Raw genomic sequence first — 16,823 nt, 5'->3', positions numbered from 1 at the left:
CCCCCCTGCAGGTGGGAACTGGAGGCTTGAACTCGGGTCCTTGTGCACTGTAACATGTGCACTCTACTGGGTGCATCACAGCCTGGCACTAAAGTGCAGGGAAGTCTACAGGCAGAGAGAGTGCCCCCAGGACTGTACCTTCTATTCCAGAGGCCCTGGGTGCAAGCCCCAGCACCGCAGGGAGGCACTGTGGACTGCACAGGGGAAACTCCACGAATAGCAGAGCTGTGCTGTTCTCTCTCTCTTTCTCTCTCTTCCTCCTTCTCTCCCTAAAACAGAGCATATGAAGCAGTTGGATGGGTGCCCACCGGGGACTGCTCAGTGGTGTCCCCACATGGACCCCGAGCTGTTCCTGTTGGCAGCCCTGCAGAGAACACGTAGCGTTCATGTTGCCACTGGTGCCCCTGTGCTGGGAGAGGCGTGTCTGTCCCCAGGGTCACCGGCCATGGACATTGCCTGCTGCTTGTGGGGCCCAGGCTCCATGTGGTTCCGGGGCTGTGAGCTCTCCAGCGAGCTGCTGGCCCCCCTCTGGGCTCTTTCAGAACCCCCAGTACGGCCCACACCTTAAGCCATGGGGAAGGGGGTATGTATGGGTGAACTCCTGAGGTGTCTGAGCCTGTGTGCGTGGCCCTTGCAGACGCTGCCATGGAAACAATGTGACAACCCCTGGAACACAGAGCACTGCTTCTCCAACTATAGCCTCGTCAACACCACCAACATGACCAGTGCTGTGGTGGAGTTCTGGGAGTGAGTATAGGTGGGGGAGTGTGGCCAGGGATGGGGGACAGGCTTCCTGTGGTAGGGGGGTGGTCAGGGATGGGAGACAGGCTTCCTGTGGTGGGGGGGTGGTCAGGGATGGGGGACAGGTTGCTGGGGGGCAGCCAGGGATGGGAGGCAGGCTCCCTGGGTGGGGGGTGCACAGCCAGGGCTAGAAAGGGACAGGCTGCCCCAGGAGGAGGGGGCAGAGCCAGGCTGGGAGAAGGTGAGCAGTGAGCAAAGTCACAGCTGGCCAGTCTGCTCAAGGACCTGGACACACAGCGGGGAAGATGGGCATTGGTGGGGGTAAGGGGCAGGCACCCCAGGTCCCGGGGCTGAGGACAGTGCATGCTGGTGAGTTGAAGGCAGGATAAAAGCAGGGCTGCCCAAGGCTCTGTGGGGAGCTGTAGCTTCAGTCTGTGGGTAGAAGAGCACTTTGCAACATGGGGCTCCTTGGGTGCTGACATGGTGCTGAGAGAGGAGAGACCCCACAGCCCTGCCCACCCCCCATGGGGCTCCCTGGGTGCTGTGCATGGTGCTGAGAGAGGAGAGACCCCACAGCCCTGCCCACCCTCCATGGGGCTCTGTTGGTGCTGTGCATGGTCTCTGCTCCTAGACTTCCTCAGTCAGCTAACAGAGCAAATCTGTCCTCAGTGGTCAGACCCAGGTGTCTGAGACTGAGTCTGGCCCTGTGTTCAGGAAGTAGCATCTATGAGGCACAACCGAGGTGGACCCTAGAGGGACCCATGGGCCTTGGGAGGGCCGGAAAGTGTTTCTGCCCTGGGTGTCACTATCCGAGCCCATCTGATTCAGGTGTGGCCAAGTGCGTTCTCAGTTATGCAGCCCACGTTTGCATCCTCACACAGAGTCTGCAGCTGTGCACTGGCCCTCAGCCCCCAGCAGCTCTCACCTCAGTGTAGAGGCTGATTTGTGTGACAGCCCCCACCCCCAAGTCCTGGACTGCAGTACTGTGGGCTGTCATAGGAGGGTGTCATCTCCCCTGGGCACCCTGGGGTCCCTTCAGCCCCCACCAGCCCCACTGAGGGTCCCTCCTCTGTCCCTAGGCGCAATATGCATCAGATGACAGACGGTCTGGACAAGCCGGGGCAGATCCGCTGGCCCCTGGCCATCACGCTAGCCATCGCCTGGGTCCTGGTGTACTTCTGCATCTGGAAGGGCGTGGGCTGGACGGGCAAGGTATGTGCCTGGGCCGGGAGTGGCAGGAGGGGTCTGCCTCAGTTTCCCTTCCTGAGAAAGGGGAATAAGAATGGCACAGCCCCTCTGGGCAATTGTGGAGTCAGTAGAGAGAAGCAGGCACAGCCAGTGGCAGGCACAAGGCTCACACTCCAGGGTCAGGGTGTGTTTCCCCCAGCTGAGAGCACACGTGACCATGCAGAAAGACCCGTGTTTGAGCCCCCACTCCCCACCTGTAGAAGGGTAGTTTTATGAGTGGTGAAAGAGGACTGCAAGTGTCTCACTTTCTCTCTCCTTGTTTACTCTCCCTTCTTGTCCTTTCAAATGAAGTAGAAAAAAGAAAAGGAGAAAAAAGAACAAATGACCACCAAAATTGGTGTATTCCTAGCACTGGCACCCAACCCAGACCCAGTGATAATCCAGGTGGCAAAGAAAAGTAAACATAAATAAATAAAAAGAGGGGGCCAGGTGGTGGCACACCCAATTTAAGCACACATAGTACGAAGTGCAAGGAAGGACCTGGGCAAGGACCCGGGTTTGAGTCCCTGACTCCCCACCTGCAAGGAGGAAACTTCACAAGCGGTGAAGCAGGTCCGCAGGTGTCTCTCATTCTCCCCCTCTCTATCTCCCCTCCTCTCTCAATTTCTCTCTGTCCTACCCAATAAAATGGAAAAAAAATGGCCACCAAGAGCAGTGGGTTCATAGTGCTGGCACCAAGCCCCAGTGACAACCCTGGAGGCAAAAATAAAATAAAATACTTACATTCAAGCAGCTGCAGGTTTAATCCCCAGCACTGCTGGGACTGGCTCTGAGCAGTGCTTGGCCAGGGAAGCAGGACCCAGATCCTCCCAGGTGTGGCAGCTCTGGAAGGCAGGAGGCAGGTGCTGCTCTAGGACCCCCCTCCCCCATAGCTGTCCTCCAGCTCCTGCCCTGCCCTGCCTCATGCCAAGCACAGGAGGTCTGGAGGAGCAGCGGGGAGGCTCCTGGGGGACTGGCTCCACAGGCTGGTCCTGAGCTCACACTTCAGTGCAGCCTTCTGCAGGGCTATATACCCTCAGGCGAGTCACCTCACCTTTCTGAAGCTGCCTTCCTGCCTCTGTAAGGTGGGTTTGTCTGGGCTGGCAGGAGAGCTCCCCTGCACAGGGCACTGTTTAACCATGGCCCCCACCACACTGGAGGAAGCTCTTGTGTGCTGCTGGGGTGTCTCTCTCCTCTGTCTCCATCTCTGTTTCATTCTGGAAAAAAAAAAGTCAGCCTGGAGCAGTGAAGCCCTGCTGAGCACAATAAATAAATAAATAAATAAATAAATAATAAAGAAAATAAAAATTAATGTGCCCTGCTCACAGTTTTCTTTCTATTGGACTCAAAGGAGACGATGCTTTCTATAAAGCCCTCAACAGCTGGCAAGTATCCTCACAAAGGACGTTTCCAGAGAAGATCTTGAAAGGTCAACACCCAGGGCTGCAGGGAGATCTCCCTGGGGGTGGGGGGGTACCTGCCTTGCCATGGGCACAGCCTGGGTCTAAGTCCCAGCTCCACAGGGGAGGTGCTCCGGGACTGGAGGAAGCTCTGGTGCTGTGGTGTCTCCTCATCTCTCTCACGTCTCTGTCTTCGAGGGAAGAAGTGACTCAGAGCCACTAGCACTCTGCAGAAAAGAAAGGAAGAAATTTTCATCTATATACATTGAGCCCTTGTCAGGCTGACCTGGTCTGCTCTACCTCCTGGGCATTTCTAAGCGCTGAAGAAAGTGTCCCTCGTGTACTTAACATTCTAGGGACTGAGCGAACTGGAATTGTTCCTTTTTTTTTTGCCTACAGGGTTATTGCTGGGGCTCAGTTCTTGCACTATGAATCCACTGCTCCTGGAGGCCATTTTCCCCCAGTTTGTTGCTGTTGTTGCTATTGATGCCATTGATATTGCTGTTGGACAGGACAGAGAGAAATGGACAAGGCAGGGGAAGACAGAGAGGGGGAGAGAAAGAAAGAAACCTTCAGACCTGCTTCACTGCCTGTGAAGCGACTCCCCTGCAGGTGGGAGCCGAGGCTCCAACCGGGATCCTTATTCCTGTCCTAACCTGCTGAGCTACCTCTCGACCCCCTAAACATTCTTTTTAAAATTACCTGTATTTATTTATCAGATAGAGACAGAGAGAAATTGAGAGGAAGGGGGAGATAGAGAGACATCTGCAGCCCTGCTTCACCACTCATGAAGCTTTCCCCCTGCAGGTAGGGAGCAGGGGCTTGAACTCGGGTTCTTGCACACTATAATGTGGGTGCTTAACCAGGTGCACCACCACCCCGCCCCAAGGGTTAAACATACTTGTCATGACAATTATTGAGCATTTTAGACAGAAGGAAATGAAAAAAGCAGGGGTGGGTGAACAGAAGCCCCAGGTGCTGGCCGAGCTGTTTGGCTCAGATTCCAGCAGGGGACTTGGGAACAGTTTTCAGCTTTGGAATCTGGGCAGGCTTCCTGGAGGAAGGGGCTGACTGGATCGGTCTCCTCCCAGGTGGTGTACTTCTCGGCCACCTACCCCTACATTATGCTGATTATCCTGTTCTTCCGCGGGGTGACGCTGCCTGGGGCCCGGGAGGGCATCCTCTTCTACATCACCCCCAACTTCCGCAAGCTGTCAGACTCGGAGGTGAGCAGCCCCGGGGTGGCCCCCTGTGCAAAGGGGGTGCCCGCTGGGTGCAGCCCCTGCCATCTCCAGCTTGATGACTGTCTGACGCTTCTGCCTGTAGGTGTGGCTGGACGCGGCCACCCAGATCTTCTTCTCCTACGGGCTGGGCCTGGGCTCCCTCATCGCCCTGGGCAGCTACAACTCCTTCCACAATAATGTCTACAGGTGTGAGTCAGCTCCTGGGGCACCTCCTGCCCAGGACACGCCCCTCAACCAGACCACGCCCTCCTGTCCAAAACAGGTCCTTCCTTCCAGACCACGCCCCTCCAGGCACGCCCTCCTGTCAAGGCCATGCCCCTTTAAAAACCGCACCTGGCCTTTCCAGGCCACGCCCTTCCTCTAAGGCCACGCCCTTTCAGCCACGCCCTCCACAGCCCGTGCCCCTTCTCGGTCACACCCTCCTTTCCAGGACACACACCCTCTCCCATGCCACGTCTCCCCTGAGACCACTTGCAACCAAGTCCATCCTTCCAGGACCACGCCCCTTAACACCCCCACCTCGGCCCATACTTCCTTTCCAGGCCACACCCCTTTGCTGAAAGTTTTACAGCCACGCCCACCAACCAGACCACGCCTTCCAGGCCACGGCCTCTGCTGAGACCACGCCTATCTGTCAGGCCACGCCCCTGGCCTTTCTCCCCTCCCTCCAGCCGCTTCCCTAGTGCCCGGGCGGTGGGCCTGGTGGCGGCCTCGAGCCCACCATGACCCTTGGCGTCCTGCAGGGACTCCATCATCGTCTGTTGCATCAACTCCTGTACCAGCATGTTCGCCGGCTTTGTCATCTTCTCCATCGTGGGCTTCATGGCGCACGTCACCAAGAGGTCCATTGCCGACGTGGCCGCCTCAGGTCATTGCGCAGGGCAGGGCTAGGTGGGCGAGCGAGCGAGGCAGGGAGCCTACAGGGGGCTGTCATCCCAGCCTCCCCTTCCTGTCTACATGCGCCCGGATGAGGAACCTGAGGCCTGGGGGTGGGGGTGAGGAGAGAGGGCTGGCACTGACCCCAGGCCAGCTATCATGCCCACGCAGGGAACCCCATGCAGTGTGGTGTAGGGCGGTGGAGTCTCTCCTCTCTCAGCACCCAGGGACCCCATGGATGGTGGTCAGGGCTGTGGGTCTGTTACTGCAAGGCCACCCAGGAGAGGGCGCGAGGGGAGCCCCCAGATGAGGCTCAGTGCAGTGCCCCAGCGCTCACACCCCCTGCCCCCACCCAGGCCCCGGGCTGGCCTTCCTGGCATACCCCGAGGCTGTCACCCAGCTGCCTGTCTCCCCGCTATGGGCCATCCTCTTCTTCTCCATGCTGCTGATGTTGGGCATTGACAGTCAAGTGAGTACCCCACCCTGCCTTGGGGACCCCTTCCAGCCTGAGAGACGGCCCTGCAGCCCCCACCCCCCACAGGGAATGCTCAGCCGGGCTCAAGGGTCTGAGGTCCTGGGGCAAGAGTCCTGGGCGATTGGCCCTGGGGCTCAGGCTGCAGTGGACAGGCTGCTGCTGACCTCTGACTCGCGCAGTTCTGCACGGTGGAGGGCTTCATCACTGCCCTGGTGGACGAGTACCCTAGGCTCCTGCGCAACCGGCGTGAGCTCTTCATTGCCGCTGTCTGCATCGTCTCCTATCTGATCGGCCTCTCCAACATCACCCAGGTGAGCCTGCCCACTGGTCACCCAGGGCCCGGCCTACCACAGTGCTCGGGGAGCACCATCTCTGGCCCAGGCCAGCAAGCCAGGTGGGGACCCCCCAAGCTGTCAGCTGGGAAAGAATGTGGGGGGCATGGGCAGGGTTTCAACACTGGTGGCCCTGATGGGGATGGGCTTGGGGAATCTGAGAGACTAGAAGAAGACCAGGGACCAGGAGACAAACTAAAAGGTAGAGGGCAGGCCTCCTATGTGTGAGGCCCCAGGTCTGATTGATGGCACAACATGGGAGCCCCATGGAAGGTGGGCAGGGCTGTGAGGTCTCTCCTCTCTCAGCACCATGCACAGCACCCAGTGAGCCCCATGGAGGGTGGGGCAGGGCTGTGAGGTCTCTCCCCTCTCAGCACCATGCACAGCATCCAGTGAGCCCCATGGAGGGTGTGCAGGGCTGTGGGCTCTCTCCTCTCTCAGCACCATGGACAGCACTCAGGGAGCCCCATGCAGGGTGGGCAGGGCTGTGGGGTCTCTCCTCTGTCAGCACCATGCACAGCACTCAGGGAGCCCCATGGAGGGTGGGCAGGGCTGTGGGGTCTCTCCTCTCTCAGCACCATGCACAGCACCCAGGGAGCCCCATGGAGGGTGGGCAGGGATGTGGGGTCTCTCCTCTCCTCTGTCTCTTCTCACATTTCTCCCCTCCTTTCTAGATACAGGATTTTCTTTAATTGGGCAAAGGAGACCACTTAGTGTTCTTGCATATGTTCATGACCCATGGTTCATCCCATGGCTCAACACAAAAAATAAAAGAAAGTCAAGCAGGTGGCTGGGCATTGGTGCACCTAGTTCGAGCCCTGCTCCCTACCTGCAGAGGGGAAGCTTCTTGAGCAGTGAAGCAGGGCTGCAGGGTCTTTCTTTCTCTCCCTATCTCCTCCTCCCCTCTTAATTTTTCTCTGTCCTATCTAATGGAAAAAAAAAAAAAAAAGGAAAATTAGTCACTGGAAGTGGAGGATTCTTAGGCATGCACCAAGCCCCAGTGACAACCCTGCTGGCCAGTGTGGTGGATTATGGGAGTTGTGGTGGGCGGAGGGAGGCAGGGGTTGCAGTATTTCGTGAACCCTGACTTTGGAGTCTGAATTTTATGTCTCCCTACTTGTATGTTTGATTAATGCCCTGCTGGAGCCAGGTTTTAGACAGAAGGAAGGTGTGAGTGATTTGGCTAGTTCAAGGTGGGGTACCATCTGGTTCTTGGGCTGTTTAAGAAAGTAAACTAGAGCTCTGAACAACAGAAGGAAGGAAGGAGGGAAAACGGAGGCCTTACTAGAAATAGGCCCTTCCCTCCACCTGCCCCTCACCCCCTAGAGCCCAGGGTCACACCTGCTTGTTCCCAGGGCCCAGGCCTTCTGGCTGCCTTGTGGCCTGACCCCAGCCTCCTCCTGGATGGATGGCTGTGCGCCTGGCCAGGGAGCCCGTCTTCACGCGTTTTCTCTACAGGGAGGCATCTATGTCTTCAAGCTGTTTGACTACTACTCGGCCAGCGGCATGAGCCTGCTCTTCCTCGTGTTCTTCGAGTGTGTCTCCATCTCCTGGTTTTATGGTGAGCGTCCACCCACCCTCCCTTGCAGCTCCTCGGACTTTGACATAAGAATGCTTGCTTGAGACTCTGTCTAAACAAGAAAAAAGGGGAAAAAAATCAGGGTGTCATTAATGCTTTCCACTTACTCATTTAAAATAACATTTTTTAACTTACCTTTTTATTTATTTTGGACAGAGTCAGAGAAGTTGAGAGAAAAAGGAAGAGAGTGAGAGAGAAACCTAGGGAGTGAGAGAGAAACCTGCAGCCCTGTTTCATCACTTGTGAAACTTCCCCCCTTGCAGGTGGGACCTGGGAAGCTTGAACCTGGGTCCTTGGGTATTGTAACATGTACATTCAACCAGGTGTGCTGTACCAAGCCCCTTAAAAATTTTTTTTGCCTCCAGGGTTATTGCTGGGGCTTGGTGCCTGCACTATGAGTCCACTGCTCCTGGAGGCCATTTTCCCCCATTTTTGTTCCCTTATTGTTATTATTGTTATTGTCATTGCTGCTATTGTTATTGCTTGCAAGTCCAGTGCTCTGCCCGCGACGCACCTCCTGAGCCTCTTTCAAACACAGCGTATTGGCAAGGTTTTCAGCTCTTCTCGGCAAGCTCTCAGTGGCTTGCAGCATCAGGGAAATGCGCTGTTGACCACATTTGAAAGCTCAGTGAGGGTGAAAGCACTCTCAGGGCACTTCGGCGGGTGGCCAGGGCCCATTCAGCCCACATGACCTGGGTGTGTGGCCGCTGAGGGATCAGAGAACAGGAGACAGGCTGGGAGGGTGGCAGCCTGCCCAACTGCTCACAGGGGTGGGGGCAGCACTGGGCTCTGGGCCCCCTTACCCAGAGCTCACCCACACCCCACCCCGCTGGCTGTCACAGGTGTCAACCGCTTCTATGACAACATCCAGGAGATGGTGGGCTCCAGGCCCTGCATCTGGTGGAAGCTCTGCTGGTCCTTCTTCACCCCCATCATTGTGGCGGTAAGCACAAGGGGGGCAGCCAGGGAGACTCAGGCCCATAGGGAAGCTTCTGGAGCCGGGGGGGGGGGGGGCAGCGCCAGTCTGGTGCTTCTAACACTGTACACACAGCTTGTTGAGAATCTGCTCTGAGCCCCGAGAACTTATTACATCAGCCTTCTGTGGACATGACATTCCTCCACTTTTAAAATATTTTTTATTTCTTTTCTTTTTTTTTGCCTTCAGGCTTATCACTGGGGTTCCATGCATGCACTATGAATCCACTGCTCCTAGAGGCCATTTTTTTTCATTTTTATTGCCCTTGTTGTTTATCATTGTTGTTGTTATTATTATTGTTATTGCTGTTGGTTTTGTTGAATAGGACAGAAAGAAACAGAGAGGAAGGGAAGACAGAGGGGGAGAGAAATACATCTACAGACCTTTCACTGCTTGTGAAGTAAACCCCCTTGCAGGTGGAGAGCTTGGGGCTCAAGCCTGGATCCTGACGCCAGTCCTTGAGCTTTGTGCCATGTGCATTTAACCTGCTATGCTACCGCCCAGCCCCCTATTTATTTTATTTTAATGAGAGAGATGCAGAGAGAAACTCTAGGGCCCTGTTCAGCTCTGGCAGATGGTGGTGCTGGGAATTGAACCTGAGATCCCCCAAATCCTGCGGCAGGAACGGCTTTTGCAGAACCACTGTGCTGTGTCTCCAGCCATGAATGCCTTTTCCTATTGGCTCTCCCAAAGACTCCTCCTTCCTTCCTATTGGTCCTCTCAGAGAATCCCCTTTTTCGTATTGGTCCTCCCATGGCAGGTGCCTTTTTCTATTGGTTCTCTCAGAAAGGGTGCCCTTTTTCCTATTGGTTCTTTCCAAACGGGTGGCCCTTCTCATTGGTCCTCATGGGGAAGGCACTTCTTAGCTCTGGGCTCTCCCATAAGAGGATGCTCTTTCCTGCCTGAAGCCCTGACTTGCTCATTCATTCATTCATTCATTCATTCCTATTCCTCCTTGCCACTGGGGCTTCCTGCCTGCAGGATTCCACCACTCCTGGCAGTCTGTCTGTTTTTTATTTCGACTCCTCATAGAGGGTGAAGAGCAGAGAGACAGAGATGGTAAGAGATACGGAGATAGAGTAGAGACACACAGCACCACCCCACCATCCATACAGCTCCCATGTGGGGCTGGGACTCGAACCCAGGGCCCAACATCCCTGCCATACCAGCAGGGGTGCAGCGTAAGGGATTCCCGCCAGGCCACCGAGGGTTGTCTGGTGGGGGGGAGGGTGGTGGTCTTTGGGGGGGTCTCAGGGTCCTGTCTGTTGACTGCCCCCTGCCCCCCCTGCAGGGAGTGTTCATCTTCAGTGCGGTGCAGATGACCCCGCTCACCATGGGCAGCTACGTCTTCCCCAAGTGGGGCCAGGGCGTGGGCTGGCTCATGGCACTGTCCTCTATGATTCTCATACCCGGCTACATGGCCTACATGTTCCTCACCCTCAAGGGCTCCCTGAAGCAGGTATGCCACCCCCATCACTGCGCCCTCTGTGGGGGAACACGACTGGCCAGAAACAGCGAAGGTGGGAGCAGAAAAAGGTTGGGGGGATCCCAGAAGCTGTTAAGAATCACAGCATTGGAGCAGGGTCCAGGGAGGGGGTTGGTGTTGAATGCTTAGTCCCTTGAGAACTGAATGAAGAGGTCTCTCTGTCTCCCCTCAAGAAGAGATGCCCCAGTGGGGACCCACTTACTCTAGTCCACACCAGTGCTATCTGAAACTATACCCAGTTCTCTGGTGAAGCAGGCAGTGTCAGGGCCCCTGGGCCTGAGAATAAGGATGGGGGTGTGGCGAGAGGACCTCAGGGTGCCCGAGTAGGGTCTGCTGGAGGCCCTGAAGGGACCCCAGACCTGGAGCTCTCGCCTTCTCCCCCACCACATCCAGTCCCAGCAGACCCATCGGAGTTGGAAGAGGGAGCTCAGTGATTTGCGTGGAAGGAAGATGAGTGTGGGGTGTGACCCCAGCTTCCCCCTCCCCGCAGATGGAGAAACTGAGGCCCAGTGGGGACCCTTCCTGCACTGTCAGGCCCTGCCACCCTCTCCCCAAGTTGGGCCCGGCGTTCCTGTTCCCCACAACCCGCTTCTGAGCCTCAAAAGACAGCTGGGCCGTAGGCTGTGGGGAGTGAAGGGGAAAAGGACCCAGGAAAGGCCCACTGCATGCTCGGCATAGCTGGCAGCACTGGGGTCATGGCCACCCACCAGACAATAGCTCTGCCTCCGTGTTGCCGGCATTTGGGGTGGACAGAGGGGCAGTTAGTCAAGGAGGGGGGTATGGAAGGCTGGAGAGGGCCCCCAAGGAGGAGACAGCAGGAGAGCAAGCTGTGGAACCATCTGGAAGGAGGACTATACCAGACAGGAGCAATGCAAAGGCCCTGGGAGAGGGGGTGCATACTGTCCCCAGTTTTTGCAAGAAGGGAAGGAGCTGCACTGTCATCGTGGAGGCCGGGGCTGTGGGACCCGGAGCCTGAGCAGCTTTGCTGGTAGTTTGGTGACATGGGGGCAGGACAGATGGGTCTGGGTTTGGGGGTAGCCGCTGTGTGGAGGATGGAGCTAGGGTGCAGCCCTTGAGCCCCACCTGCCCTCACTGCCTGCAGCGTCTCCAGGTCATGGTGCAGCCTAGCGAGGACGTGACGCGCCCCGAGAACGGCCCCGAGCAGCCCCAGGCTGGTGGCTCGGACAGCAAGGAGGCCTACATCTAGGGTGGGCGGTGGTCCACACCACCCCAGTCAGCCAGAGGGGCGCAGGACCACCACTTGACGGCTGGACCTTCCTGAGTCTTGCTCAACCTACCTCGAGTGGCGAGTCTGGACACCATCACTACAACGCAGGGAGGGGATGGAGGGAGGGACAGAGGGGAGGGATGGGGGGTCTCGGCTCCCCACAGGCTGGTGCCCCTCTCCCCTGCTGTCCCTGCCAGGCTGACCATCCCTCACCCTGCTGGTGGGTGGCCCCTCTGCCGTGGCTGGTGATGGCCTCCCATCTGCCAGACCCAGGACTGTCACTGGACACGGAGGCACCCTGTGGTGGCTCTCCCAGCCCCCTGCCCCCCTGTGTTCCCTCCTTCCCAAGGCAGCTGGGCACAAAGGCCCCAGGACCCCCCCCCCGCCTCCTTCCAGGGGATCCCCAGCCGGCTGGGCAGGGGTGGCCTTCTCCCCTTCTGCCCCCTGACCAGGCCATTTGTATCCTGGCCTGAGGATAAACCTTCCAGAGGAGGGCCCTGCTCCTTGAAAAACTGCCACAAGTACAACTGGAATCACCATTTCTGGAACCCCAGGGGGGTACTGGGAAAGCAATCTAATGGGAAGTCTCTGAGGCTCCTTTCCCCCCACCCCAGATTTCAGAGATGCTGGTGCAGGTAGGTCTCTTTCAGAACCAGAAAGAATCCAGCTCTGTGTCGACACCCCCCCCCTACAAAAAGCTGCTGCCCCTCTTCTCCTCAGAGCTCCTCAGTGGGCTGGTCCTCACTGCCACAACTCTCCCCACCCAGGAACTGAGGGGCTTGACTACCCCCCACCCCCAAGAGCTTCCAGACCCCCCTCCCCACCCTCCCCGCTCCTGGCCTTGGGGTCCTGATGGTGGTGGCTGTCCTGTGAAGACAGTTTCCTTCAAGCCGCAGGAAGTCGGGGTCCCCCATAGCACACCCCCGACCACACCCCCTAGCCCCCTAGCTAGTGAACTCACACTCCGTGTTGGACAACTAACCCTTAATAATCATGATTGATAAAGTGACTGTGAATCTCTCTCAATCTCTCCTTCTCTCTCTCATCCAGATGTGACCAGCACACCAGTCCTTGCAATAAAGTATTACCCTCAGAGTACTAAGCACATTATGGTAGAGAAGAAAAAATAACTACGTAGGTGAGCCTAGATACACACGCACACGTCTCCATTCTTCTCAAGGCGGGCGCTGGGGTCCACTGTGATCCCCAGCCCCTCCTGGGGATCATCTGTAAAATAGTCTCATTGCCGGGCGTCCCAGGTGCCAGCCCAAGAACCCCTGACCCCCACGCACACTCCTTCAACAATAGGGCTTAGACACGCAGAACCCACACTGTGTCTCCCCAGCTGCGCCCCCTGGCCCCCAGTGAAGCCCTGTCGAGTAAGGGCGGGAAACCTCAGCACTTTCTCTCTGTGAGACTTTGTGAGGCAGAGTCAGGGGACCGGCAGGACCCCCTCCCTCCCCGGCCTCCACCCGCACCCGCTCCCATAGCACAATACGACTACTGTGACGACTGTGAACTCCTGTGACTTCTTTTGTAGTACTTGCCCTGGGTGGAGGGAAAGCTTCTGTGTTATCATCTATGTCTTTTTTTTTTTTTGCAATAAGGATTTATTCTCAGAAACACCAAGTAAATCTATCTCTATATTAAAAAATATATATGTAATATATACATATTCAAACTATATACAGAGTCTGTTTAAAAAAAATCACAGTATTATTTAGTAAGATGATCTGTTCTATGGACCAAATGTAAAATATGTGTAAATGAAGATGCGTTTAAACCATCCACAGATGGTGTCAGAACCACAGCATGTCTCTAAGAGTCTAGAGGAAAAAGTAATAAAGGTTCTATGATGTACCGTGGCGAGTCTTGGTTCTTTGGGGGAGTGGGTACAAGGCTTCTTCCAGGAGAACACCACTCTCAGCACTGCTCACCAACACCAGAGAAATGTGGGCTCCCTGGTTGACAGGATGGACAGACGATCCCCCAAACTCTGGCATCCCTGGGCCTCAGGGCTAGGAAGCTGAGCTGATCAGCTAGACTCAGGCCTGAGAGAGACGGTGAGGGCACGTCTCATTAGCCTGACATTCACAGGCTGATTCTCTCTCTCTCTCTCTCTCTCTCTCTCTCCCTCTCTCTCTCTCTCTTTACCAGAGCACTACTCAGTTCTGGCTTATGGTGGTGCTGGGGATTGAACCCTAGACTTCTGGAGTCTCAGGTATGAGAGTCTCTGCATAACCATTATACTATCTCCCCAGCCTGACAGGCTGATTCTCTTTGCAAGATATTGTATTTGTTTTAGGGGCGGGGAGAAAGCTTACCTGGTAGAGACACTCCTCACTGTGAGTGAGGCTCTGGGCTTGAGCCCCGGGAGAGCTCTGGGATGGTGGTGGGGACCACGGGTCTCTCTTCTATCTCATGAGGCCCCAGGGTTGCAGCATCCCCCCCTGCCCCCACACCCATGGGTCTCTCCTCAGGAGTCGGACTGAGGGCTGCGAGGTGCTGGAAGAGTCGGTGGGGGAGCTCCTCCGGGCTGCCTGGTTCTCCCTTCAGATCCAGGACTTTCCAGGCTGCAAGGCTCCACAGCCCCTCCCACCCAGTTCAGAGAGCAGGGACCCCTTCCCACTCTAACCTGGAGTGCTGGCCCTGATCTGCCTACCTCCAGACTAAGCGCAGGGTACCCCACACATGCCCCCCACCCCAGCCTGCTCCTGGCCCAGGACCTCTGCACTCACCAGTTCCCAGGCCTGGTGCATGAGGCAAGGAGCCCTGAGGACACCTCAGCGTGGGGCTCAAGCTCAGACCCCAGAGATGCCCGAGGAAGGATGAAGAAGGCCCAGGAGAGGGACAGAGGGGAGGGGACAGAATGGATGGGGACAGAGGAACAGAGAATGGAGAGCTAGGGGCACGGGTGCAGGCGGGCAGAGAAGTGGGGGACATGCACCTTCCCCCCCCCCCGCTCATCCAGGGCCAGTCCTTCCCTCCTTCAGCCTCTGATCCATCACTACCTCCTCTCAGAGGCCCTCCCTGACCAGCCCACCCCCAGCTGAGCTACCCCCAAAGCCTTATTCTCAGGATACTCACCTCCATCAGCTCACCATCTGCCTCCCCTGCTGTGAGTCCTCCTAGAGGTTGAGGCAATTGAGTGAGCGTGAAGGGACAGAGGGACAGGGGACAGGGGGCAGCTGCCCTCCCAGGGCCTTGGCTAAGGTGAGTCCTAGCTCTGAACACCTGCCAGAGTCCTCAGAGGACCCTGCTTAAAAGCAGCTGAGTTAACCTGCTGGGGGAGCAGAGGGGGGCAGAAAGTCCAGGCAGCGTCTGCAAGAGCTGGGCACAGGCCCTCACACCAGCTCTGGGATGGTGGTGGGTGCAGGGGGGTGGAGCAGCATGGGGCCCTCTCTCCCTCTCTGCATCTCATCTGCTCCCCAGAAAAATGAGACGAGGCTGCAGGAAGCCGTGGAATCATGACGGCATGAAGCCCCGGCCATAACCTGGTGGTCTGTCAGACCCCCAACACAGCCCAGGCACCCCACAACGGCTCCCACTGGGCGGGTGACCAGCTGGTGCTCAGAGGGCCAAGCATGATCTTTTATTTTTATTTATTTATTTATTTAAATTTCATTATTGGGAAATTAATGTTTTACATTTGACAGTAAATACAATAGTTTGTACATGCATAAATAACATTTCTCAGTTTTCCATATGACAATACAACCCCCAGTAGGTCCTCTGTCATCCTTCTTGGACCTGCATTCTCCCCCCACACCCACCCCAGAGTCTTTTACTTTGGTGCAATATGCCATTCCAGTTCAGGTTCTACTTGTGTTTTCTCTTCTGATCTTGTTTTTCAACTTCTGCCTGAGAGTGAGATCATCCCATATTCATCCTTCTGTTTTTGACTTATTTCACTTCACATGAATTTTTCAAGGTCCATCCAAGATCAGCTGAAAACGATAAAGTCACCATTTTTTATAGCTGAGTAGTATTCCATTGTGTGTGTGTGTGTGTGTGTGTGTGTGTGTGTGTGTGTGTGTGTGTGTATACCACAACTTGCTCAGCCACTCATCTGTTGTTGGACACCTGGGTTGCTTCCAGGTTTGGGCTATTACAAATTGTGCTGCTAAGAACATATGTGTACACAGATCTTTTTGGATGGGTGTGTGGGGTTCCTTAGGATATATCCCCAGGAGAGGAATTACAGGATCATAGAGGTCCATTTCTAGCCTTCTGAGAGTTCTCCAGACTGTTCTCCACAGAGGTTGGACCAATTGACATTCCCATCAGCAGTGCAGAAGGGTTCCTTTGACCCAACAACCTCTCCAGCATTTGCTGCTGTTACCTTTTCTGATGTAGAGCATGATCTTTTAAAACAAGGAGTGAACAGGGCCAGGTGAGCGTACACATTACAGTGCGCAGGGGCCCAGGTTCGAGTGCCCAGTCCCCACCTTCAGGGGGAAAGCTCACAAGTGGTGAAGCAGTGATGCAGGCCTCTTTCCATCTCTGTGTCGCTTCAAGGTTATCGCTGGGGCTCGGTGCCTGCACTACGAATCCACTGCTCCTGTGGCCATTTTTTCCATTTTTGTATTTGATAGGAGAGAGAGAAATTGAGAGAGCAGGCAGAGATAGAGAAGTAGAGAGAAAGAAAGACACCTGCAGACCTGCCTCACTACTCATGAAGCTTCCCCCCTGCAGGTGGGGAGCCAGAGGCTCAAACCAGATCCTGGCATAAGTCATTGTATTATGTGCACTTGGCCGGGTGCGCCACTGCCCAGCACCCCTCTCTCTCTGTGCCCCCTTCCTCTCAATTTCTGGCTGTTTCTAGTCAATAAATAAATAAAGATAATAAAAAAGAATTTAAAAGAAGGAGAAGGAAGGAGAAAAAGGAAGGGGGGCAGGCTGTTGTGCACCCAGTTAAGCACACACATCACCATGCTCAAGAATCAGAGTTCAAGTCCCTGCTTCCCAACTGCAGGGGGCAAGCTTCACAAGCGGCAAAGTTGGCCTGCAGGTGTCTCTCTGTCTCTCCCTCTGCTTTCAATTTCTCTCTGTTCTATCCAGGAAAACAGAAAGAAAAAAGAAAGAGAAAGAGAGGAAAGAAGGAAGGATGGAAGGAATGGAGGAAGGGAGGGAGGGAGGAAGGAAGGGAAGGGAGGAGGAAGCAAGCAAAGGCCACCAGGAGCAGTGGAATAATCACATGCCTGCACCAAGCCCCAGTGATAACCCTGCTGGCAATAAGAAAAAAAGGAAGAAAAGAAA

The 16,823-nt window shown here is 55.7% G+C and overlaps 1 protein-coding gene across 1 annotated transcript in view; it reads left to right on the top strand.

The window, feature by feature from the left end:
• Window positions 1–13,429, top strand: part of SLC6A1 (solute carrier family 6 member 1) — a 16,312-nt gene extending 2,883 nt beyond the window's left edge. The window contains exons 3-13 of the mRNA XM_060180898.1: window positions 607–747; window positions 1,821–1,953; window positions 4,460–4,594; window positions 4,695–4,798; window positions 5,356–5,480; window positions 5,845–5,957; window positions 6,143–6,274; window positions 7,754–7,856; window positions 8,717–8,817; window positions 10,142–10,309; window positions 11,439–13,429. Of these exons, the coding sequence (XP_060036881.1) occupies window positions 607–747; window positions 1,821–1,953; window positions 4,460–4,594; window positions 4,695–4,798; window positions 5,356–5,480; window positions 5,845–5,957; window positions 6,143–6,274; window positions 7,754–7,856; window positions 8,717–8,817; window positions 10,142–10,309; window positions 11,439–11,543 (1,360 nt within the window). The 3' untranslated portion in view covers window positions 11,544–13,429. The remainder of the gene's footprint in view (window positions 1–606; window positions 748–1,820; window positions 1,954–4,459; window positions 4,595–4,694; window positions 4,799–5,355; window positions 5,481–5,844; window positions 5,958–6,142; window positions 6,275–7,753; window positions 7,857–8,716; window positions 8,818–10,141; window positions 10,310–11,438) is intronic.
• Window positions 13,430–16,823: the final 3,394 nt, after the last annotated feature.

Source organism: Erinaceus europaeus, chromosome 21, assembly GCF_950295315.1.
Source record: "Erinaceus europaeus chromosome 21, mEriEur2.1, whole genome shotgun sequence".
Classification (NCBI taxonomy): domain Eukaryota; kingdom Metazoa; phylum Chordata; class Mammalia; order Eulipotyphla; family Erinaceidae; genus Erinaceus; species Erinaceus europaeus.
This window is presented reverse-complemented; position numbering and strand designations above follow the sequence as displayed.